Below are 25,008 nucleotides of genomic sequence, written 5' to 3'. Positions count from 1 at the left end.
GGATGATACTCCTTTCAGTAAAATGAAGAAAAAAGCATCGTAAATTACAGATGTTTAGAAAAAAGAAACTGGTGCAGTATTACTTGTAGCTGTGGGTGGGGCAACAGCTGTGAAACTCAAGAGTTTCATATTAAACCTTGTTTTAAGGTAATATTTAGCCCTGTTTTTATGTTTGTTTGGTGTGAGAGGTTCATATTTAGCCCCTGTTTGAGTGTTTGTTGAGCGGGGGAGAGGTTCATGTTTTAGCCCCTGTTTCAGCGTTTGTTGAGCGGGAGAGAGGTTAATGTTTTAGCCCCTGTTTCAGCGTTTGCTGAGCGGGAGAGAGGTTCATGTTTTAGCCCCTGTTTCAGCGTTTGCTGAGCGGGAGAGAGGTTCATGTTTTAGCCCCTGTTTCAGCGTTTGTTGAGTGGGAGAGGGGTTCATGTTTTAGCCCCTGTTTCAGCGTTTGCTGAGCGGGAGAGAGGTTCATGTTTTAGCCCCTGTTTCAGCTTTTGTTGAGTGGGAGAGAGGTTCATGTTTTAGCCCCTGTTTCAGCTTTTGTTGAGTGGGAGAGAGGTTCATGTTTTAGCCCCTGTTTCATCTTTTGTTGAGTGGGAGAGAGGTTCATGTTTTAGCCCCTGTTTCAGCTTTTGTTGAGTGGGAGATAGGTTCATGTTTTAGCCCCTGTTTCAGCGTTTGTTGAGTGGGAGAGAGGTTCATGTTTTAGCCCCTGTTTCAGCGTTTGTTGAGTGGGAGAGAGGTTCATGTTTTAGCCCCTGTTTCAGCTTTTGTTGAGCAGGAGAGAGGTTCATGTTTTAGCCCCTGTTTTAAACTAAATTAAATGCCAGCACAGTTTCTAATGGAACTGTTTTTCTCATATGATACTCTTGCCTGTCTGTCTAGTTGTTGAATGGTAAAACAATAGTAACATATCAGTACTGACATCCAAATAAGTTTTCTATCATTATGTAATGATCCAGACAGATAATTTCTTCTTGTGTGATGCAATTTCCCTCTTAGTTTACATATCTAGTTTAGGGCTCAATTTGTAGGAAACTGATTAAGTTGACTGGATCAATTCTGAGTAGTAACATGGTTGTAGGATTTTCTAGAGGATGTCTAGAAAATGAGGAACTTACTTGATATAGAATGTACATTTAATTTTACATTTCATATAGAGTTATTGCATATTATCAAATCGTATGGCGTTTTTAGCTCGAATATTCAAAGAATAGTCTGAGCTATTCTTCTCAACCTTGGCGTCACACTTTGGTTAAAGTTTTGCATGCAAGTTACTATCTCCAAAACTGATGTAGATATTGATTTGAAACTTCACATATGTCTTCTGGGTTATAAAACTGTGTGATAGCATCAGGTCCCATAACTTTGACATTTATTTATAAAAATATGTAATAGCATCAAGTCCCTTAACTCTGACCAGTATTTTGCAAAATGAAAACTTCTGGTTAAAGTTTTACATGCAAGTTACTACGTCCAAAACTAATGCAGAATCTGCTCTATAGATATTTTAACATTTAGGGTAATTTTCCTGCTTCTGGGACAACAGTTGGAATAGTTGAGCATTGACTGTCCTACGGACAGCTCTTGTTTGTTACTAAAGTAGAACAGATTCAGTTTATTTCCTTAATTTGCTTTTATAGTGCACCAACACAAAAAACATTTGATGGCGCCAATCAGGACTGAAAATTTTGGTTTTATACCTGACATTTACATAAAAAAAAGGATAAAATTATAGAATTAAAACTTTTATACCAGCTGGAATAACAGAACTGAAGCAATACAAAGTGTCTGGGCCCTGTTTGACATCTGTTACACACATGAAATGCAATGACAGTGATTCCAGTTCTTTTTAAAACGTTAACCTGCTGGCAGCAAGTGTTTTTGCCTTTGCGACCAGTGCAGACCAAGATCAGCCTGCACGGATCATGGTCTGCACTGTTCGTTATTCAGTCAGTAAATTTTCAGTGAACACCCATTTTAATAAGAAATGGTACTGTCCAAATTGAATGATGGACCAGTCTATTTTAGAAATTTATCAGGGTAAAGGTTAATTACAAGAGATTCTAATGATGAAACATGTAATGCCATATCATAAAACACTGACATATATCAGTATTGACAACTGAATAAGTTTTCTTTCGTTATTAGATGATCCAGACAGATAATTTCTTCTCCCTTATAACAATTTCTTACACAGCTCACAGTACTCAAGGGCTTGTAATGATCGAGTGTGATCTCGGCTGGTAAAATCAATGTGAACTAGATACAACATCTCAGATCAAGCTACCTTACCCTGCTAAATTTCTATAATGGACTTGTTCATCTTTCAGTTTGGACAGTACCATTAACTGTTAAAAGGGGTGCTTACCAAAAAGATACTGACTGAATGGTGAACAGTGTAGATCTTGATCAGACTGCATGGATGTGCAGGCTGATCATGATCTGCACTGGTCGCAATGGCAGAATCAATCGTGTCCAGCATGATAAGGGTTAAGTAATGACCCTTTTATGCAACACCTCCATGTACTAGAGAGTATTTTACATTAATAAAACAACACCGTAAAGCTACTGATGATATTTAAAATTGAAACTTTCTTTTTAATATACACCTTCAGAAACGTAATAGCCTTGTATTTGTTTACCCACCTTGGATTCTCATGCTTATTTTTGCACATACGCGATTTATTGATCAAAAAGTGTAATAAATTATTCAGCATGAATAAGAAAATAACGTCATTATTCTATTTTAGAAGGGTCATGATGGACAATCTGTTAGGCTTGTCTGATTTTTAAGGTGAGAAGGTGTGTCACGCTTATGACCCGGGCCCCTTAGGTCAAGGTCATGAAATGATGTGTGATTTTTTTGCGCATACAACTGTAGTATTCTTGAGCACGCTTCGGGGGCATTTGTCACCAATAATGACAGCTCTTGTTTTAGCAAGGTTTTCGAATAACATTTGTATAAAGATTAGGGAATGTCATTGGGTGGGCAGGCAGCGTTAACTTTGGTTTCCGTTTAATAACTTGAGTAAGGAATAAAATAGATTGCAAGGAATTAGCTTGCATAGAGATAGAGTTTGGGATTGCTTGTGATATTACTGGGATCAAGGTCAAGGTCATTGTGATTGAAAATAGGAAAAAATATTTTCATTTGGATTGATGTATCAAAATAAGACTTAGCCTATAGGTAGCTTATAGAAAAACCAAGATTGGGACTATATATTGGGTCCATAGGATCAAGTTCAAGGTCAGCATTTAACTTTTTACATAGAACATTTCTCTGTGATATAGAGGACTAAAGATTTGGTCTATTGTACCTTTTGTAATTTTGAATGGGCGAGACATGGTTCAAATCCCTGTCTGGGCCTGCCTATTTTTTGTAATTAATAACATGTATTTTGGGTCACTTGGGTCAAGGTCACTGTTACTAAAAATAGAAAATGGTTTCGAATCCATAAAGCTTTAGTTGGGAATGAGATAAGTTAATAAATCTGCAAACTTTGAAAGTTCCTTTATTGCACAGTGGACTAAAGTGTTGGTTGATCATATTTTTTGTAATGTTGAACAGACAGGTAGTTTAAATGACAGTCTTAGCCTTACTTTTTTGTAATAACAAAAGTCATTTTTTTTATGCCATAGGGCCAAGGTGACAAAACAGGTGTGATCATCAATAAGGTGGTTTCCAGTTTATAACTTAGTTAGGATTGACTTATGTCGCCAGACATGGTGTGTAACAAGCTTATAAAATATTAAAATCAAATGATTTTCTAGTGTACTGATAAGTGTTTAACTCTGTTGTTGTGGACACTTTTGCATTAAAGCATTGTGTAGGCAAAACAGTTCAATTTGTACGTAAAACAATAAAAAAAAAAAAGGAAAAAGCCGCATCAGCAGAACGCAGCAACTTCCAACATTTAGAACTTCTGTAAAAGTTGATACAAAACTACCAATGACACATTTTTTCACAGAACAGTTTCAACCTAAGTTCAAAACTGTGTTATAAGTAAGCAAATATGAGTGGTATCTCAGTGATAAAATCCAATTGTATGGCAGGCATGTAATGAAGTAATTACATACTAATCTGTTAGACTATTGTTGAGAAAATTGTGTCTGAGAAAAGCCTTGCATGTAATCAGAAGTAGAATTAATTGGAAAATTTTAGGTTTCTGCAGATAATTGAAATTGATGCAGCTTTTGTATGGCATGTTAGATCTTCACACTGTGGAATAAAGAAAATTTAAAGATATGCTATGCCCTGTGATGAGCTTTGCTTATAATGTGGCTGCCACATTTTTTTGTTATGGGCATGAAATATGTCTATTACTTTTTATGCCCCCAAAGGGAGGCATATAGTTTTTGAACCGTCGGTCTGTCAGTCTGTCAGTCTGTCGGTCTGTCCGCATTTTTCGTGTCCGGTCCATATCTTTGTCATCGATGGATGGATTTTCAAATAACTTGGCATGAATGTGTACCACAGTAAGACGACGTGTCGCGCGCAAGACCCAGGTCCGTAGCTCAAAAGTCAAGGTCACTCTTAGACATTAAAGGTTATTGCATTGATGGGCGTGTCCGGTCCATATCTTTGTCATCGATGGATGGATTTTCAAATAACTTGGCATGAATGTGAACCACAGTAAGACGACGTGTCGCGCGCAAGATCCAGGTCCGTAGCTCAAAGGTCAAGGTCACACTTAGACATTAAGGGATAGTGCATTGATGGGCGTGTCCGGTCCATATCTTTGTCATCGATGGATTGATTTTCAAATAACTTGGCATGAATGTGTACCACAGTAAGACGACGTGTCGCGTGCAAGACCCAGGTCCGTATCTCAAAGGTCAAGGTCACACTTAGACATTAAGGGATAGTGCATTGATGGGTGTGTCCGGTCCATATCTTTGTCATCGATGGATGGATTTTCAAAAAACTTGGCATGAATGTGTACCACAGTAAGACGACGTGTCATGCGCAAGACCCAGGTCCGTAGCTCAAAGGTCAAGGTCACACTTAGATGTTAAAGGTCTTTTTTCATGATAGTGCATTGATGGGTGTGTCCGGTCCATATCTTTGTCATTCATGCATGGATTTTAAAATAACTACGCATAAATGTGTGACACAGTCAGACGACGTGTCGCACGCAAGACCCAGCTTCGTAGGTCAAAGGTCCTAAACTCGAACATCGGCCATAACTATTCATTTAAAGTGCCATTGGGGGCATGTGTCATTCTATGGAGACAGCTCTTGTTAAATCCTATTTTCAATAATCATTTTTGATTTATTTGCCAAAGGTCTGAAATTTCATTACATAGTAGAAAATATTTCTGAATCCATTGTTTATGATTATCTCCCTTTATTGCTGTAAATGTATAACTTCGTGAGTAATATTGTAAGTAGTGATTTTCTAACCATTTTATTATGCAAAACATCTGTTTAGATAGATTTTTTTATCTGATTTTAATCTTATGGAACTTTAATTGAATGAAATTTAATGTATTTAACAAACAAAACTGTGTTTGTAAAGCTACAGTCACAATTAAATGTATCTTATGTATGTCAGGGAAGTACTGGAATGTATTAGTGAAACGAAAGTGATAGTTATACTGTTTCAAAGCAATAAAAAATACGATCTGTAAATTGTGTAACATTCTTTCCAAAATATATACCAATAAAGATACAGATGTGTATAAATACCTTCAAAAACATAAAGTCTTGTACTATGGGCAGCAGTAACCGCCAAAATTAGTAAATATACAGTCCGTTCATAAACAAGTCAGTCAGTGCAATACATTTCAATGTCATCTAGTTCAAAACTCCATCCCGTCCTATATATTTACACTCAATGCATGGTATTTTGAAACCATTTAATACAAAACTTCATTCCATCCATTTAAACATGGAACGATGCATTGAAAAACTTGTTGCGATGCACCGTAATATGAAATCCTCCAATAAAACATGAAACCATGCAGCTCAATGTGAAGCCGTTTAACACAACGTGAGTACGTGCAGTGTAAGATGAAATGATTCATTACAACTTGACGCTGTCTAATGCATATTGACACCGCTTTGTGTAATTAACATTACGCCGCTCCAGATCACACAACATGGTTTCAGTATGCATTAGACGGCGCCAAACTTTAATGAATCATTTCACTTTACACTGTACGAACTCATGTTGCTTTAAACGTCTTCACATTGGACTGCATGGCATCAAGTTTTAATACACCGCTCTCAATTACACAAAGCGGTGTCAATATGCATTAAACAGCATCATGTTGTAACGAATCATTTCATCTTACACTGCACGTACTCGCGTTGTGTTAAACGGCTTCACATTGAGCTGCATGGTATCATGTTTTGTTGGATGATTTCATATTACGTTGCATCGCAACAAGGTTTTCAATGCATCGTTCCATGTGTAAATGGAGGGAATGAAGTTTTGTATTAAATGGTTTCAAAATACAATGTGTTGAATGTAAATATATTGGACAGGATGGAGTTTTAGAATAGACAGCATTGAAATGCACTGCACTGACTGACTTGTTTATGAATGGATTGTATATTTACTAATTTTGGCGGTAACCGCCACCCATACTTGTACTCTCAATAAAAAAAATCAAAGAATTATTGAACATTTTTCCAAAATTAACATTGTGATGTGATGATTTTGCATGTAATGTTGCCGAGTCTGTGTGATATTGTATGGGTAAAACTGTTCTATAGTAAAAAGCATAGAAAAAACATGATATAAAAAAGAAAATTTGTTTACATGTAAGACTGAAAAATAAACTTTACATTTTCAGATTACATTGATATTGTGAAAGACAGCATCTCTAGCGGTGACTATCGTAGGGAGGAAGACCCTAAGATATTCCAGTCCAAAACGACAAAACGTGGTCCGCTAAACGATAATTGGCGGGAAGAGTACAGTCGGGCGAGCAAAGTTGATCCGGACAAGAAAATTATGACAGCATATAAGCTGTGCAGGGTAGAGTTCAAATACTGGGGAATGCAGACAAAGATTGAAAGGTTTATTCATGATATAGGTAATGCACTTTTAAGTTACTGATTTTTAACTTGTTATATTCGTAAATTACTGATTTTAGGTAATGCCTTTGAACTACTGGCTTTTGGTAATGCTTATAAATAACTGATTTACACAAAGTTCTCTAAAGAAACCTGCTTTCGTCAAAAAAGTTTAAATACTCGATTTATTATGTGGATTCAGTTATGATGGGAGTAGAAAGATCTTTCAGTTAGATTTGATACCGTTCAGTACAGTTTTGTTTGCGCTTTGTCCGAATGAGTAATACTGCAAAAATTTATATCGGTACATGAAATATTTTTCAGGATTACGTAAGACTATGTTGAGAGCCCACAGGCAAGCTTGGTGCTGGCAAGACGAATACCACGGGCTAAAGTTAGAGGATATTCGTAAACTGGAGTATGAGACTCAGCTTGCTTTACAAGAAACAATGGCTGCAGTCAGTGAAAGTGAAGACTTTGTACAAAATAACGAAAGTTCAAAATCAACGAATAAGAAAACAGAAACAATTGATAATTTTACAACAAGTAATGACTCAAAACATTCATCTAGTCCGAAGATTCCAGTTTCAAAATCTAATAACGGACTTCAAGAAGTGCATAAAAAATCGGGAAGTCCTGCTCCTTCACAAACTTCAAAACATTCCGGAAAGTCAAGAAGCAAGCAGCAACTGTCGAAATCAAAAACATCACTAGGTAAGGTCAGATGTAGCTACACTGTAGTTTAGGGGCCCTGCGTAGTCAAATGGCTAAGGGCGCTGTCCTAATCATTCAGTCATTACTGTTGTGAGTTCAAAACTTTGCTTGGGGTGTAGAAAGTCATTCAGCGGACTTGTTGACTTCAGTAGTTCTATCTAGGTGCCTGCCTTTGATTAAATGATGCTTGGAGGGGCACCTGGGGTATTCCTGCACTATCAGAAGTTAGAAAGTTAATAATTTTGTCAGTGTTATTTTAAATCCAACAACAGAGAAAAAAAAAAAGCATTGTCTTAATAGTAGCCATTTGTGTATAAAATCTGAGGGTATGTTGAAAAGTGTGTGGAAGTAGAATGTAGCCTCCACAAGTGCTTTAAACATAACCAAACATTGTGACCTCTTGAATGTGAGGTCAGTAAATTGTATATGTATAGAATCCAGCAACACTGGATACATTATCATTATCTGCTGATATACAGAGAGAAAATTGCAATTAACTATTAATTGAACAAAACAAACTTTAAATGATAAATTGTTTGCGAATATGATCTTTAAACCAGGATCTTCTTGATGTGAATGTGACGCTTGTAATATACACAAGCTCTACATTTTCTGATCATGTCGGATCACAGAATTGAAACTCATGCATCATTGCAATTATTTCCTGTTTACAATTGTATCAGTAAACATTTTAAAGTGCATTATTTAAAGTTTTAAATTAAATTGTGCATTGTTTTCTTTTATCAACTTGAAGATAAACATATGCAGTCAGTTTTAATGGGATATAGCCTGTAACAGGACATTTCATATGCTCATTATTTCATCTTAATTGAAATATATTAATTAGTTGTCATACTTATGTTGGAAGAAAACATAAAAATGCCTGTACAAATATATGATTTATTTATAGATTTTAACAATCTATTTAAAGATTCTAGTCAAGTATCTGATTGGAGGTTTCAAAGTCTTGAACAACTGCAAGAGTCAAGTTCAGATGAAGATGAATTCTATGACGCCCAAGGTAAGATAAATATCTACATTTTCCTCATTTTGAATTTGAGTTTGGAGACCAGTCTAATAACTATAGCATCTGATTGGTTGATTCGAACTTCAGATTTGAAACTGACCAATGGCAAGGTTGTATTCTGAGACTGGTCTCCATTTTAGCTATATGACCTTGGAATCATGGTTACTTATTGTGTCAGTATAATTTTGTTAAAATTTCATTTTTATTTTCATTTATATTTTTGTAGCTGCAGCTTAATTATCAGTGGTCATTACTAGCTGTACATGTTTTTCCTGGTCTTTCCCATTCACATACAAATGTGGGTTGCAGGAGAGAAATTTTGGGTGTTGCCTTTTTCTTTGCAATCATTTTTCCTTATTTTTATCATGGATGTTGTTTAGCTTTTCTCAGATAAAAGCATTAGTTTTAAAATTTTTAAACTTTAAGCATGAAGTGTATGTTTAATATTCAGATATCTATAATTAAGAATTATAATTTTTACATAAGAATCATTTATCATTGAAGGTATTTTAAGATAATAAATTGATTGTTTGTAATTGCTTATCAGCAGTGTTGCATCTCAAAAACAGGATAATATATTTTTCAGTTTAAACATTGAAGTTGTATAATTTATATTGCAGACACTGCTTAGGTTGCCAGGCAGAATTTTATCATTTATACCCTGTGAGCACACCTGTATTGGTTACGTACAGGCTTATTATGAACATGATGCTTTTCACAATTATGTACTACATGTTAAATCTAAAATAACAAACCTTCAAAATGTTGCTCTGTGTTTTTAAATCTATGGAGTAAGTTGTCTTTTTATTGGAAGAAATTTTTCAGTAAGAATCTATATATCTCTTTTTAACAGTAGATTCCATTAAAAAAGAATCACAGTATTTTTTCCCCCAATTATAAGATGTATGTTAATTGTTTGTTCAGAGTATGTAGGCATCGAGAGCGAAAGTCCAAGCGGTACGTAGGCTGTGTAGTGGTGGCTGGATTGTTGAACGGTGTTTCTAACAAAACTGACATGCAGATTTTGTTATACATGTGGCATGATACAGTCATTGTGGCTGAATCTGAACACTTTGCTGTGACCATTTCTCTGTCTAGAATAATTGTTGAATTATCTTCCTTATTGTGTAGACTAAAATTGTGTCGGTGCGACGTTAAACCCAACAAAATAAATAAATAAAATAAATTATTGTGTAGAACATGCAGACAGAACCTTTTCAGTTACTAAAGGAAGTTTTATATGTTATCACTAGATGGAAATGACTGGATGTGCAGAATTATAACCTTCCGTAATTACTGATTTAGTTTCTGCTGCACTATGATGTTGTTGATGATAAATGTTGATGTTTCACTTTTGTATCTCATAAAAATGACCAGTTATGAATGGAGATATATTTTTTTCATTTTCTATATTTTTATTCTCTGAAAATGAGGTTAAAGATCGGTATTTGGGAATTGAAACAGTTCATTACTCAAATTACCACCAGAGTTTTAAAGGATTCAAATGAAACTTGATACACGTGATTAATGAATCTGATATTTTTTCTAGGTCTGTGTAAGTTGCAGAATTATATGCCCTTGAACTTGAGTAGAAACAAAATACACCTTTAAGAAATAGAGTTGTATGCCCTTGAGCTTGAGAAAAAAACAAAATACACCTTTAAAACAGAGTTATATGCCCTTGAGCTTGAGAAAAAACAAAATACACCTTTAAAAATAAAAAAAAATTGCTCAATGTTCTTATTTCCTTTGATACAACAGTATTATGGTGGTATTATTCACTTTCAGTGATAGCTCAAGTTTACATTAGTTGCAAAGCTTTTACTGCTATAATGCACAATTAATGCGCTTTTTGCCAAAAACTTCTGAAGAAAACATTTTTTTGTGTGTTTTCGTAAATTGGTTGCATTCTAGATGCGATGTTTTCTCTGTGGAACAGTGACATTCACTTGTGTGTCTGCAAATAGTTCACTGCACCTGTTCACTGGTAAATGTTATGTACAAATTTAACTTTCCTGTTTACATTATCACTTCCCGCAATGATATTTAACACGTTTCCTAATGCACTTAAAATTATGATATACTGTAAAAAATATAAGAAAATTAAGTAGTGAATCTTTAAAATTGTGTAAATATTTTAACGGAATTTTGTTTTATAGTAATGATTGTGTATTTAAGTACAAGAGTTCTTCGCTTTTATGGGGAATAATCCTAGATTTATAGTAAATAAAACATTTATTTAAACACAGCTACTTAGAATGTTTCATTTTTGTGAGACTTTCAGGATGCAAACATTTTTATACCTCATTACAAAGAGAAGGGGTAAATGGGTTTGCTCAGTGTCAGTCAGGTGGTCAGGCCTTCAGTAGACCAACTGGTTTTCAGTACATGACTGAAGAACACTTAGGCATCAAGTGATTAAACATAATATCATGGTTACGTGTGGTCAGCAAATCGAGGGCTTGGCGCAAAACTATTGTATCTTGTTCTTTATTTATATACACTTACAATAGTTTTGCACCAAGCCCTCGAAATGATCTCTGTCATTTTAAGAAATATCTGGTCAAAGGTCAAGGTCACCTCCAGACTTTAAAACAGTTGCTGGGAAATTGGCAGAAGTTCAAGGTCACAATGACGTTGAAACTGAAATCTGGTTTTAGATCATTAACTTCAGATCACTTAGGCCTACAGCTGTTTGACTTCAAGGGATTTTTGACCATGGTCAGTAGATGGACCCTTTTGTTTCAGGGATCAGTCAGTAAAAGGTCAAGGTCACAATAACCTGTAGACTGCTTGATTTTTTTGTTGCAATGTAAAGAACATCACTCAAATTGTTCCTATGGGGCATACACAGTACTGTATGTAGTTGATATTACACAGAGCTATATATATGGCATATTACACAGAGCTATATGTATATATGGCATATTAAGTAGAGCTATATTTAAGGCATGCTACACAAGAGTATAGACCTGTATATGAAAATGACACAGAGCTTTTTTTGCTTTTCATCTGTTATGTTGTTGATCTTTTAATTTCAAACCCTGCTGCTGATTTTGCTTGTGCTTTAGCTGCATACGCATTTGAATGCTTAAAACTTCAGTTTGCATTAATAATACAATATCTATATTAATATTTCTGAATCCAAATGAATGTGGATTTTAACAATTACATTTCGTTATTTCAAAATGCCTTATTTTGACCTTTTCTGTATAGGCTGGCATATATTAATATCTAGGTGATAACGTGAAAATTCTAAGAAGTTATTTATAGTACTGTGTCAGGTATGTATATCAATCAACCTCATTTTCGTGAGAATTTCACAAAAAGCCTAAAGGATTTGACAAAACAGCTGGAAAAACTTAAATACTTCTGACACTAAATCATTTTTGACTGTAATTAATAACTGGAATTGATGTATGCCAGCTTTTAGTTAATGTTTAAAGTTTTGTTTACCCTTGTTTTTTGTATGCTTTACTTTCCTGTATGTTCTGTAGGTCTTTGTGATGAAATATTCAACTCTGATTTAGAATATTCTGAGTCAGAAACACTTTCTGAATGTAAGTACCCCACCCACTTTTTGCTTTCATTGTACCATCACTGCAGTAGAGGGCCTATGTAGAATTTATACCCTGTTCTGTTCTGTTCTGTTTAACACTGCCTTTAAGTATCCACCTACTTTTTGCTTTCATTGTTTCGTCACTACAGTTTATGACATACATAGAATTTGCAGTCTGTTTTGTTCTGTTCTGTTCTATTATGAACTTTACTGACATTGGTTTAAGAACTATAAACATTCACACATTCTGAAAGTCTGTTAAACGTTTGGTTTCAGTATAAGTTATATTCATGCTTTTATTAAAAACCAAAAGTAAGGCGGGAAAAACATGGAAGAAATTCAAGCCTTAATTTCAGACTTAAAGCTGAAAGTGTGAACAGATTATGGGTAAGGTCCTTGAATTCATTCTTCACAAACACTTTAGATTTTAAGGTTTCTCACATTATTTAGAGGAAACAGTTTATGTAGGAGATTCAAGGTTGTTGACTTATCTGATATCAACCCTTATCATGCTAAATACGACTGATTCTGCCTTTACGACCAGTGTAGGTTATGATCAGCCTGCACATCCGTGCAGTCTGATCATGATCTGCACTCTTTGCCATTTAGTCAGTATTTTTTTGGTAAGCACCCCTTTTAACAGTTAATGGTACTGTCCAAATTGAAAGATGGACAAGTTCATTACAGAAATTTAGCAGGGTAAGGGTCAATATTAATTTATTCTTTCCATATGTGTATATTTTCTGTATTGTTATAACTGGGTGATGTGTTCTAGACAGTTAGCTATGACTATAATTATTTAGCTGAAAAATATAGACTATAGGTTAGAGAACACCAATTGTTTTCCCATAGACTTCCATTATAACATTATGGCATGTACGGCCTTCCATAAATTGAAACATGTATATCCAATCACATTTTTTTCAAGAAATATCTTAGTTCCACCAAAATATTGGACGAAAAACATATGAATATAGTGATACTTTATTTAAGTAATTTTCGTGTGGATGAGATGACCCTGTTTACATCGTTGTCATGGGGGGAGAAATTCATTTGATGAAAAAAAAATTCAATACACATGAAATGTAGCAAATTTTGTCAAAATGTATAATGAAATACTGTAAATGCAGTAAAAATATTTCATTTTGGAAAAAAATAATCACTTCTTGGGTTTGTTTACATGACTGACCTGTCAGAACACACAGACGCTACCTTATTCCCAGGTATACACTTACCTCATTCCCAGTAAGTTCCCTGTACTTTTTTGAATTGGTGGTCTCTGACCTATAGATGAATGTTTCGTTTCAAGTTTTCCTATTTTACACTTTTATTGTTAAGCACGATCCAATACCAAATGTTTTACAAAGTTTCATCAAGAAATGTTCAGTTTTAAGAAAGTTATTGACAGTTTACTAAGGTCACCCCCTGTCAATTTACAGACCCAGATTCAGACCCTGACATCATTTTATTGCAATTTTTCGTGAAAATTTAAGTTATCTGCAAAGGATTTTGTTTGGAAGCTGAAATATGATTCATTCGTAAGAAATAGAAATAAAGTCTATAAATTTTGATCATTCTCTGACATTACAGAGATAAAAATGAGCCATTTGGGTTTAAAAACTCAGATGAAAATGGGCACACCTGTCAAACAAAGAGGCCAAAATTAAAAAAAATATTCAAATTTCACGCTCATTTTGTGATGGCTTACGACAAAAGTCACGTTTTAGCTCATATGTAGGTTAGAGAACACTAGTTGTTTTCCCATAGACTTCCATTATAACATTATGGCGTGTATGGCCTTCCATATTCCATTTTGAAAAAATAATCACTTCTTGGGTTTGTTTACATGACTGACCAGTCAGAACGCAACTACCTTATTCCGAGGTATACACTTACCTTGTTCCCAGTATTAAGTTCCCTGTACTTTTTTGAATTGGTGGTCTCTGACCTATATTTGACTGTAAAACTGAAAATACAATAATGATCAGTGAATTTGCTGATGAATTATGCTTTAGTTTCATAATTCTGAGCTATTTCACATAAGGCCATACCAAATTGAAACTTGGGTTGATAGGTTAAAAATAAAATCAGAAAATGTTAACAAAAAAAAACAGCAGTGATGTCTTATAATACGTGATCGTAATGGCAAATTCTTTTCATAAAGGGGTTACTTATTGTAACCTTGGTTTCAAGCCATTTCATCTTGATAAATGCATGTCACAATAATTATTACTTTAAAAGTATATATTGCTACATCATAGGTAAATTTTGAAAAATAATGGGAATGCTAAACTTAGATCTAATTTTGTTTGGCCTAAGTTTGAATCACCTGGAGTCAAGTGATTTAAGTGGAGGATGGGTGGGGTGGGGTGCAGCTCATGTTTATAACTGATAATCTGTATACAGAAGTGCTAACAATTTGAATTTTCTTGCCTGCTGGTGGCTAGTCTGTTTTCAGACCCTGTGTTTTGTTCACAGGAGATAGCTCCCAAGGCTATTCAAATTTTGTATAATTATGTCCCTTTTCTTCTCAAAACATTGGTAGATAATTAGAGCCAAGAAAGATCAGTCAGAATAAATTGAGAAATGATTACAAAAAAATAAAGATTATCTAGTTGGTAGGGCAAGTGATTCTGCCTTTGCGACCAGTGCAGACCAAGATTAATCGCTATTCAGTCAGTAAATTTTCAGAAAAAAAAAACCCTTTGAATAAAAAGTGGTACTAATTGAATGATGGACCAGTCAATTATAGAAATTTAGCAAGGTAAAGGTTAACAATTCAAATATTCTTGTCTGCAAAGAAATAGTCATTGTATCAAATTATACCATATGGTTCAGGCCCGGGTCCAGAAATATTTGACTGGGGGGCACTAGTCTAGAATGAAGATGTCACCACAGAGGCGCATAGCACCGAGCGTGGGTAGGTACTGGGGAGGGCGCTTCTGGAATTTTTTAAATACAGGTATGAAATGGTTGCCTCAGGGGCATTTACTGGTGGGAGTACGCACCTCATTTTAGGGTGGTCAGGCCCTTCCCATGGAAATTTTTTAAAATATTTGTATGTAATGGTGGTCTCAGTTGCATTTTTAGGTCTAAATTTTGAGGTAATGGAGGGGTTAGTTCACTCTTGAAGGTGGGTGGGGGTGAGGGGGCTTCTCACTCTGGAAAATTTTGAATGTAGGTATGAAATGGTGGACTCTGGTGCATTTCTGGGTCTAAATTTTGAGAAAATATTATTCCTTTGCCAAAATAGTTGGGTGCATCTTTGATGGGTATAGGTCACTTCTCAGCTAACTGGGGGACATGAGTCCCCTCAGCCCACCCCTGGATCCGGGCCTTAGGTTTTCATCTCAAGTTGTTTTATGTGTCTAACATTTTATTCTTCCCGCAAAGAAGTTAATCTGTTCTAACAATTGAAACATAACCTTTCCTGTTTATAATTTTGTTCCTGGTATTTATAGGTATCGCACAGTAATAAGGCGCTTTAAAATGTAAACAAACAAAGCAGTCGCGTAAATTCAAGTCAATACACAAGGTTTACGCTACAATTAGTAATTCCTCGTTGGCAGAGCGGTATATGTATCCGTCTTATACTTTTTCGTCGGGAGTTCGATTCCCAGACCCGTAAAAAGGTATTTTGAAAACTGTATTTAATTTCTTTTTTTTTTTTTTTCAATAGGATTCAACGAAAACAACAAAAGTTTGTTAATCTAGTACTAACTTTGTTCACTAACATGTATATGTCATTGTTAATACGTAATCATGTTTAAATATGTTTCATCTTTAATATGATCTGATATTTTAGGCATTCATGAATAAATTAGAAATCAGAGAAAAATAAACTTACACAAAGTATGTAAATTAAATGCAAAATAAAAAAGAATGACGGATGCAGTTAAGGTTCGAACCATCAAAACTATCACTCCAAAGAGATTACAAGTATATCTACTCAACCTACTGCGCCATCAGGCCAACCATTGATCTTACATTTAATATATTTCCTTTTAAAAGATATTGCTAAGTACTGATTGTTTATTTACATGTTGCTAAAAATAAAAACGCCATAATACTGTGCGGTACTTATAAATGGCATATTTAATTAATCATAATTATTGTTATACTGCATGTCATATTGGAATATGCTATGTAACAAGCTGATCTAATTTTTTGGAAACAAGGTTACTAATTTAACATTTACAGGTCCTGATATTGTTTATTATATATTTCAGATTTTCATTTATTGTTTTTATGCCCCCAAAGGGAGGCATATAGTTTTTGAACCGTCTGTCGGTCCGTCGGTCTGTCGGTCTGTCAGTCTGTCAGTCTGTCCGCAATTTTCGTGTCCGGTCCATATCTTTGTCATCGATGGATGGATTTTCAAATAACTTGGCATGAATGTGTACCACAGTAAGACGACGTGTCGCGCGCAAGACCCAGGTCCGTAGCTCAAAGGTCAAGGTCACACTTAGACATTAAAGGATAGTGCATTGATGGGCGTGTCCGGTCCATATCTTTGTCATCGATGGATGGATTTTCAAATAACTTGGCATGAATGTGAACCACAGTAAGACGACGTGTCGCGCGCAAGACCCAGGTCCGTAGCTCAAAGGTCAAGGTCACACTTAGACATTAAAGGATAGTGCATTGATGGGCGTGTCCGGTCCATATCTTTGTCATCGATGGATGGATTTTCAAATAACTTGGCATGAATGTGTACCACAGTAAGACGACGTGTTGCGCGCAAGACCCAGGTTCGTAGCTCAAAGGTCAAGGTCACACTTAGACGTTAAAGGTCATTTTTCATGATAGTACATTGATGGGCGTGTCCGGTCCATATCTTTGTCATTCATGCATGGATTTTAAAATAAATACGCATGAATGTGTGACACAGTAAGACGACGTGTCGCGCGCAAGACCCAGCTCCGTAGGTCAAAGGTCCTAAACTCTTAACATCGGCCATAACTATTCATTCAAAGTGCCATCGGGGGGGCATGTGTCATCCTATGGAGACAGCTCTTGTTTTTTCTGAGAATTTAAATTAAATATTAAAGCATCAGAATGAATGATACTATATAAAACTATGTCACAACATGTCGAAGTCAAAAAACAACATATTGTTGTTACGTTATGTTTGGAATATGCCTTCCATTGTTGTTATTGTTTCATGAGGGTGGCTTAAATCAGCTATTTGTGATTATTTCAAATTTTAATTATTTTATTTATGGGAATATTTATGTTCCCCCACAGGAAACTTAGAGGTCAAGGTCACTCTTTATTAGCTCACCTGTCACAAAGTGACAAGGTGAGCTTTTGTGATCGCGCAGCGGACGTCGTCCGTCCGTCCGTGCGTACGTGCGTAAACTTTTGCTTGTGACCACTCTAGAGGTCACATTTTTCATGGGATCTTTATGGAAATTGGTCAGAATGTTCCCCTTGATGATATCTAGGTCAGGTTCGAAACTGGGTCACATGCTGTCAAAAACTAGGTCAGTAGGTCTAAAAATACAAAAACCTTGTGACCTCTCTAGAGGCCATATATTTCACAAGATCTTCATGAAAATTGGCCAGAATGTTCACCTTGATGATATCTAGGTCAAGTTCGAAACTGGGTCACATGCGGTCAAAAACTAGGTCAGTAGGTCTAGAAATAGAAAAACCTTGTGACCTCTTTAGAGGCCATATTTTTCATGGGATCTGTATGAAAGTTGGTCTGAATGTTCATCTTGATGATATCTAGATCAAGTTCGAAACTGGGTCACCTGTGGTCAAAAACTAGGTCAGTAGGTCTAAAAATAGAAAAACCTTGTGACCTCTCTAGAGGCCATACTTGTGAATGGATCTTCATAAAAATTGGTCAGAATGTTCACCTTGATGATATCTAGGTCAAGTTCGAAACTGGGTCACGTGCGGTCAAAAACTAGGTCAGTAGGTCTAAAAATAGAAAAACCTTATGACCTCTCTAGAGGCCATACCCTTGAATTGATCTTCATGAGAATTGGTCAGAATGTTCACCTTGATGATATCTAGGTCAAGTTCAAAAGTGGGTCACGTGCCGTCAAAAACTAGGTCAGTTGGTCAAATAATAAAAAAACCTTGTGACCTCTCTAGAGGCCATATTTTTCATGGGATCTGTATGAAAGTTGGTCTGAATGTTCATCTTGATGATATCTAGGTCAAGTTCGAAAGTGGGTCACATGCCATCAAAAACTAGGTTAGTAGGTCAAATAATAGAAAAACCTTGTGACCTGTCTAGAGGCCATATTTTTCATGGGATCTGTATGAAAGTTGGTCTGAATGTTCATCTTGATGATATCTAGGTCAAGTTCGAAAGTTGGTCACGTGCCGTCAAAAACTAGGTTAGTAGGTCTAAAAATAGAAAAACCTTGTGACCTCTCTAGAGGCCATACTTGTGAATGGATCTCCATAAAAATTGGTCAGAACGTTCATCTTGATGATATCTAGGTCAAGTTCGAAAATGGGTCACGTGCCGTCAAAAAGTAGGTCAGTAGGTCAAATAATGAAAAAACCTTGCGACCTCTCTAGAGGCCATATTTTTCATGGGATCTGTATGAAAGTTGGTCTGAATGTTTATCTTGACGATGTATAGGTCAAGTTTGAAACTGGGTTAACTGCGATCAAAAACTAGGTCAGTAGGTCTTAAAATAGAAAAACCTTGTGACTTCTCTAGAGGCCATACCCTTGAATGGATCTTCATGAGAATTGGTCAGAATGTTCACCTTGATGATATCTAGGTCAAGTTTGAAACTGGGTCACGTGCCTTCAAAAACTAGGTCAGTAGGTCAAATAATAAAAAAACCTTGTGACCTCTCTAGAGGCCATACTTTTCATGGGATCTGTATGAAAGTTGGTCTGAATGTTCATCTTGATGATATCTAGGTCAAATTTGAAACTGGGTCAACTGCGATCAAAAACTAGGTCAGTAGGTCAAAAATTAGAAAAATCCTTTGACCTCTCTAGAGGCCATATTTTTCAATGGATCTTCATGAAAATTAATCTGAATGTTCAACTTTATGATATCTAGGTCAGTTTCGAAACTGGGTCACGTGGGGTCAAAAACTAGGGCAGTAGGTATAAAAATAGAAAAACCTTGTGACCTCTCTAGAGGCCATATTTTTCATGAGATCTTCATGAAAATTAGAGAGAATGTTCACCTTGATGATATCTAGGTAAAGTTTAAAACAGGGTCACGTACCTTTGAAAACTAGGTCAATAGGTCAAATAATAGAAAAACCTTGTGACCTCTCTAGAGACCATATTTTTCAATAGATCTTCATGAAAATTAGTCAGAATTTTTATCTTGAAAATATCTAGGTCAGTTTCAAAACTGGGTCACATGAGCTCAGAAACTAGGTCACTATGTCAAATAATAGAAAAAACGACGTCATACTCAAAACTGGGTCATGTGGGAACAGGTGAGCGATTCAGGACCATCATGGTCCTCTTGTTTTTTCTATTGTTGTATTGTCAAAGTGTCATTACTTACAGAAAACAAACTTCTGTGTCCTAAAATGACATACAGCGGCATCCATGTCCTGGTGGACTTAATTCTGTAATGTGTTCATTTCATGGCATTTATTATCCCTAAACATGTTGGCCACAACTGATTCTGCCTTTGCAGCCAGTACAGATCATGATAAGCCTACACAACTGTGCAGTCTGATGATGACTGCACTGTTCCCAATTCAGTCAGTATCTTTTTGGTATGCACCCTTTTTAACAGTTAATGGTACTTTCCAAATAGAACGATGGACAGGTTCATTATAGAAATTTAGCAGTGTAAAGGTTAAGCATGGAATCAGAATCAGATCTTCCAGAAATACTAAGGTCTTTACTGATAAGGTTTTTAAAGTCTTGTTATTTAAATTCTCAATATTGTTTTGTAAATTTCAGGGGAGGGGCTTGGAGTAAAGTCGTTATCCATGGAAACTCTTTCTGTTTCAAATGATGAGTTTGCAGATGCCAGATCCCATCTGTCCTTTGATCAAGGTACCTGTCATTTTATAATAAAACAGCAGGCATATCTAAATTGATTTGAAATCGAAATCTAAACAGAAAATGAGAAAATAAAAGGCAGTTTTCACAAAAAATATATAGTCTGTAAGATATGTAGAAAAGGTCTTAGTATTATATAAGCTTTGCTGATACAATGTATACAGATACTGCATGCATGGTACTGTTTCCAGCAGTATCACCCTAGACTGGATGCTGATGATGTCAATATGAGATCTGCCATGGACTTGGCTGGACAAAGAGTCATTCCCTCCAAGGTTTTGTCATACATTGACTACCCACATCATTTAAAGGCCTAGATTCACTACTATATAAGTGTCCCCCCCCCCCCCCCAATCCAGTATACAACTCCCATCTTATCTGCTGCTTATCAGCGATTATGTAACCGTAACTGATTAGAGGGCAATTAGCACAGCAGGGACCCCTAGACCATGAAGATGACAAGTGCAGTGGAGTTGAAAGAAATTAATTTTTATTCAGTGAAATGTGGAATAATAATAGTATTACTCATTATTTTGATACTGTATAAATGATAATAACTATTACTTTAATGTTATGATAATGATAATAAAAATAATAATTATTATTATTATTATTGTTATTATTATTAATATTATATTACATAAAGGATGATTAAAGATATAGTATAGTGAAAATTTCATGAGTTCTTTGTGCTGACAATGTTTTTCTAATTGGAAACTGGGTTTCTTGTTTTCATGTAATCAACATTATTTGAACTTCAAATTATTGTGTTCCATCTGTGCTGAATTTTCATTTTCAGTATGTTACCAAAACTGACTTTTTTCATGCTTTGCTTTGTAACTTAGAAACGCACATACTGTTTTCAATTTTTAGACAAATGTTATTTACAGTATTCTGCAAGCTTTAGATGAGTGAAAGTCACATTTTTATGAAATATCACAATTCTCAAGACAGACTTTGAAAAAATAAAAACTTTCATATTTCTTTAAGAAAGTTTATCATTATTTCAATATTGTGAAAATGAGTTTCTGATTATCTTATTATTGTGATTGATCAACAAATATTTTTCTTTACATAGAAATGCAAAAAAAAAAATCTAATATAACTTAAAAAGTTATCAATTATACATCAATTAAAAATAAATTACATTGTTTCCCCTTCTCACTAATTGATACACTTGTAAGGTAGACTGACTCTCCAATAAACATTGACCCTTGTTTATTGGAACCATACTGTGATGGTCATTAGCCCCCAACAGTGCTGGTGAAGACAGAAATCCCTTGGCCCGCTGCCAAAATCTAGGCCTTTAAGAGACAGTTTAGGCATAGATGTAAATATGCCAGATATTCTGTCAGATTTCATTAATGATGTACCTATCAGAACTTTTCATATTAGTAGAAAATTTTGCATTTTAAAGTTAAAAAGTGTAATTTTAGACCAGTGTTGATGATGGGTCAATCATTTATTATGTTTGCTATTTTTAGAGTCTCATGGTAGTCGGCGTTTTGAGAAGCTGTGTCAGAAATACAGCTTGGAGACTGGAGGATACGAAAAACATGCTCCAGTGCCCCCCTTGTGTAAAACTAATACTCTCTTTCTTGTTATACATGGAGGTAGGTCTTGTTCTTTCTTTTTAGTCTTTTTGCACATTCTATAATGTCTGACCATAATTGATACAAAAAGAATTTGGTAAACCTCCATCTTGTTATGAATGATATCACTGCATGTTTGAACTCCACAGCCAATCAAATTAGTTGTTACAAATGGCTGCTTAAAAAGTCCTAATTTTTTTTTTTATTATATACGTATTTTCAGTCTCTTTGTCTCTGTAGTAGTACCTGAGAAGAAATGAGCCCTGTCATGAGAAAACCAACATAGTGGGTTTGCGACCAGCATGGATGCAGACCAGGCTGCGCATCCGCTCAGTCTGGTCAGGATCCATGCTGTTCGCTTTTGAAGCCTATTGGAATTGGAGAAACTGTTAGCAAACAGCATGGATCCTGACCAGACTGTGCGGATGTGCAGGCTGGTCTGGATCCATGCTGGTCACAAACCCACTATGTTGGTTTTCTTATGGCATGGCTCAAATTTGTATCTTTTTATAGTGTATTAGCTTGGTTCATATGGTCTTGGTTTTCTTGTTACTTACTCAAACAATTATTTACAAACGAGGTAAGAACTGACAGATTTGTCAAACCAGTATGGATATATACTATATGCTATATACACATGCAATGTATTACTTTCTAAAGACTAGAGAGAACTTGCTTCTGAAACAGTTTGACCACATACTTTATTTGTAGGAAGCTTACTTGACCCAGCCTTTGACCATTTTAATGCATCAAAGAGAAGTGATTACAATACTCTAAAGGCAACATTTGATACTGTCATTAAATCAAGTTACCCGAGTGCTAAAGGACATATCGCCCTCAGACTTGTGCCATGTCCGCAGATCTGTTCAGAGGCTCTCAATGTTCTATCAAGGTAAGTAACTACATTGTTGAGGAAGGTTAGTGAGTTTTTGAGGTAAGTTAGTAGCTTTTCATGATAAGTTGACAGATCATCAAGACAAGTTGTAGGTTATCCATGTAAGTTAGTAGGTTATCAAGGTAAATTGGAAGGTTATCAAGTTAAGTTGTAGATTATTGAGGTAGGTTAATAGGTTATCAAGGTAACTTGGTAGGTTATTGAGATAAGACAGTAAGTTATCAAGGTAAGTAGTAGGTTAACAAGGTATGTTTGTATAAGTTATAAATGTTTAATGTATAAAGTTTGTAAGTTATTGAGGTAAATTAGTAAGTTGTCAAGGTAAGTCGGTAGGTTAGCAAGGTAAGTAGTAGGTTACTCGGAAAGGTAAGTTGGATATTCAGGTTATTTAGTAGGATATTGAGGTAATTAGAAGATTATTGAGTTAAGTAAGTAGGTTTTATTGATATGAAACATTGATTGACCTCAGAATTTGAAACAGTTGTAAAGTTAAATTTATTGAAGAATATATTACCCATTACTAGTGCACAGTTATTAATGTTCTTGCCCCACCATGGTGTGTGCAATTCATTGTTCAAATTGAATTTTGTTGTGGTTTGTTAAGTATCTTAGTATTACTGGATTTTACTGAACAACTTTGAAATCATTAATGTTCTTGGGGGATTAATCTTCTTGGAGATCGCAGTTGTCTCAATCCACGAGTTGAATCCCAAAAAATAAATCAAATTCTCTTTCGTATACTTGGAGAAATGAAAATTTATAATAATTAGCAACTGTATGAATTTACAGGCAAAAAATTGTTTGAGGGTTTTTCAAAGTCAAATTCATTTTAAATTCAGAAGATGAAATCCATGAAATAATATTCCACAAAAAAGCCATTTAAGTTCAAACCACAAAATTTTATACACAGAAAATTAAATGGGTTGACAAAACTTTATAAAATTCAAGAATTGCTAAAACACATTTTCTGACCATTTAATGGATGAAACATTCAAAAGGAGAAAGCTCAATGAAATTTCAACATGCTGTTTTCATTTACAGCTTAAGTCCATTTGGATTTGATGCCATGACACCAAATTCTGGTGAGGGTGCTCTCCCCTGGAGTCAAGAGTTTGTTCCCCTGGGAGCAGTAGGTCTGTTCTCCGTGTGCAGTCCAGACTACCAAGATCATGTCAATTCTGTCATAGCCAAAGCGAACCTTGTATTCATGGATTTCCTGCAGTCAGACGAGGGGAAAGGCTTCAACGGCCAGGTAGGATTTTCATGGTCATTATTATAATCTCTGCATTTCTCTAGTTCCTAATGCTGAGGGGCGGTGAAGTGGGGGGTGGGGTGCGTTTAGATAAATGGAGTATTTATTAAACACTGAAATGTATAATATAGTATAAGAATATTAAACTGGAGAATAAGTAATGGAATTTGATACAAGATGAATTAGTTTATTATAAAACTAAAATTTCTGTTATAGTTAATAACAAGTCAATTTTATACAATTCAATTTCCTGTTTAGACCAGTTGGAGTTAGAATTTTCCATACATTATCTCATCTCAACTTAAAAGTCAGGCTGTTTAAACTGTGTAGTTTGTTTTCAGGTTTGTATTCTGGCAGATGCCACTGGTTCAGTGTTGACCTATGATGCCTTAACTCGGTCACGCTCCCTTCTCGGTCGCAGTGAAAGTCATCATGGCAGTCATTCTAGCGACTTAAACCAGGACTTTGATCTGAGCGCCTCTATGGGCAGTACACATACCCTGTGTGAAAACGAAAAAGACACAACTATCAAGGAACAAGATGATACGGTTATTTTAAGACACAAACCTCCAGCGAAAAGTGACACTTTAAAAAGTGAAGGTGTACAGACGGATTCCAAATCTGTTGTTGAAAGCAGTAAATCGGGTAAATCAGAAATATCAGATAAACAGAATAAATCCTCGGAACAAGAGGTTACTAAACCTACGGTACGAAAAATGGACAGTGTTCCTATAGAATCCCGCCATAATAGTGTGAGATTACAAGTGACTCGTTCAGTAGAGGCACCGTGTGATTTAGTGAGGAGGACTAGTGGTGGAAGCCAGTATGAATCACTGAAATTTGAGTTTGAGGTGGCCGATTTCTTCATGCTTGGATCACCGTTAGGGCTAGTTCTTGCATATAGGAAGATGTTTGCTGGAGAAAAATCTGGT

At 35.5% G+C, this 25,008-nt stretch overlaps 1 protein-coding gene across 8 annotated transcripts in view; it reads left to right on the top strand.

Annotated features, from left to right (window-relative positions):
• The window catches only part of LOC123534606 (membrane-associated phosphatidylinositol transfer protein 2-like), an 86,010-nt gene that overhangs the window by 39,732 nt on the left and 21,270 nt on the right, over positions 1-25,008 (top strand). For 5 of the 8 annotated variants that reach the window (XM_053519053.1, XM_053519054.1, XM_053519048.1 and 2 more), the window contains 10 exons: positions 6,802-7,044; positions 7,349-7,738; positions 8,670-8,759; positions 9,690-9,722; positions 12,263-12,325; positions 20,236-20,331; positions 21,822-21,950; positions 22,641-22,821; positions 23,866-24,076; positions 24,418-25,006. In XM_053519053.1, the coding sequence (XP_053375028.1) occupies positions 6,802-7,044; positions 7,349-7,738; positions 8,670-8,759; positions 9,690-9,722; positions 12,263-12,325; positions 20,236-20,331; positions 21,822-21,950; positions 22,641-22,821; positions 23,866-24,076; positions 24,418-25,006 (2,025 nt within the window). The remainder of the gene's footprint in view (positions 1-6,801; positions 7,045-7,348; positions 7,739-8,669; positions 8,760-9,689; positions 9,723-12,262; positions 12,326-20,235; positions 20,332-21,821; positions 21,951-22,640; positions 22,822-23,865; positions 24,077-24,417; positions 25,007-25,008) is intronic. The other 3 variants (XM_053519049.1, XM_053519050.1, XM_053519052.1) reach the window with 3 other exon arrangements.

Source organism: Mercenaria mercenaria, chromosome 12 (assembly GCF_021730395.1).
Source record: "Mercenaria mercenaria strain notata chromosome 12, MADL_Memer_1, whole genome shotgun sequence".
Lineage (NCBI taxonomy): Eukaryota > Metazoa > Mollusca > Bivalvia > Venerida > Veneridae > Mercenaria > Mercenaria mercenaria.
This window is presented reverse-complemented; position numbering and strand designations above follow the sequence as displayed.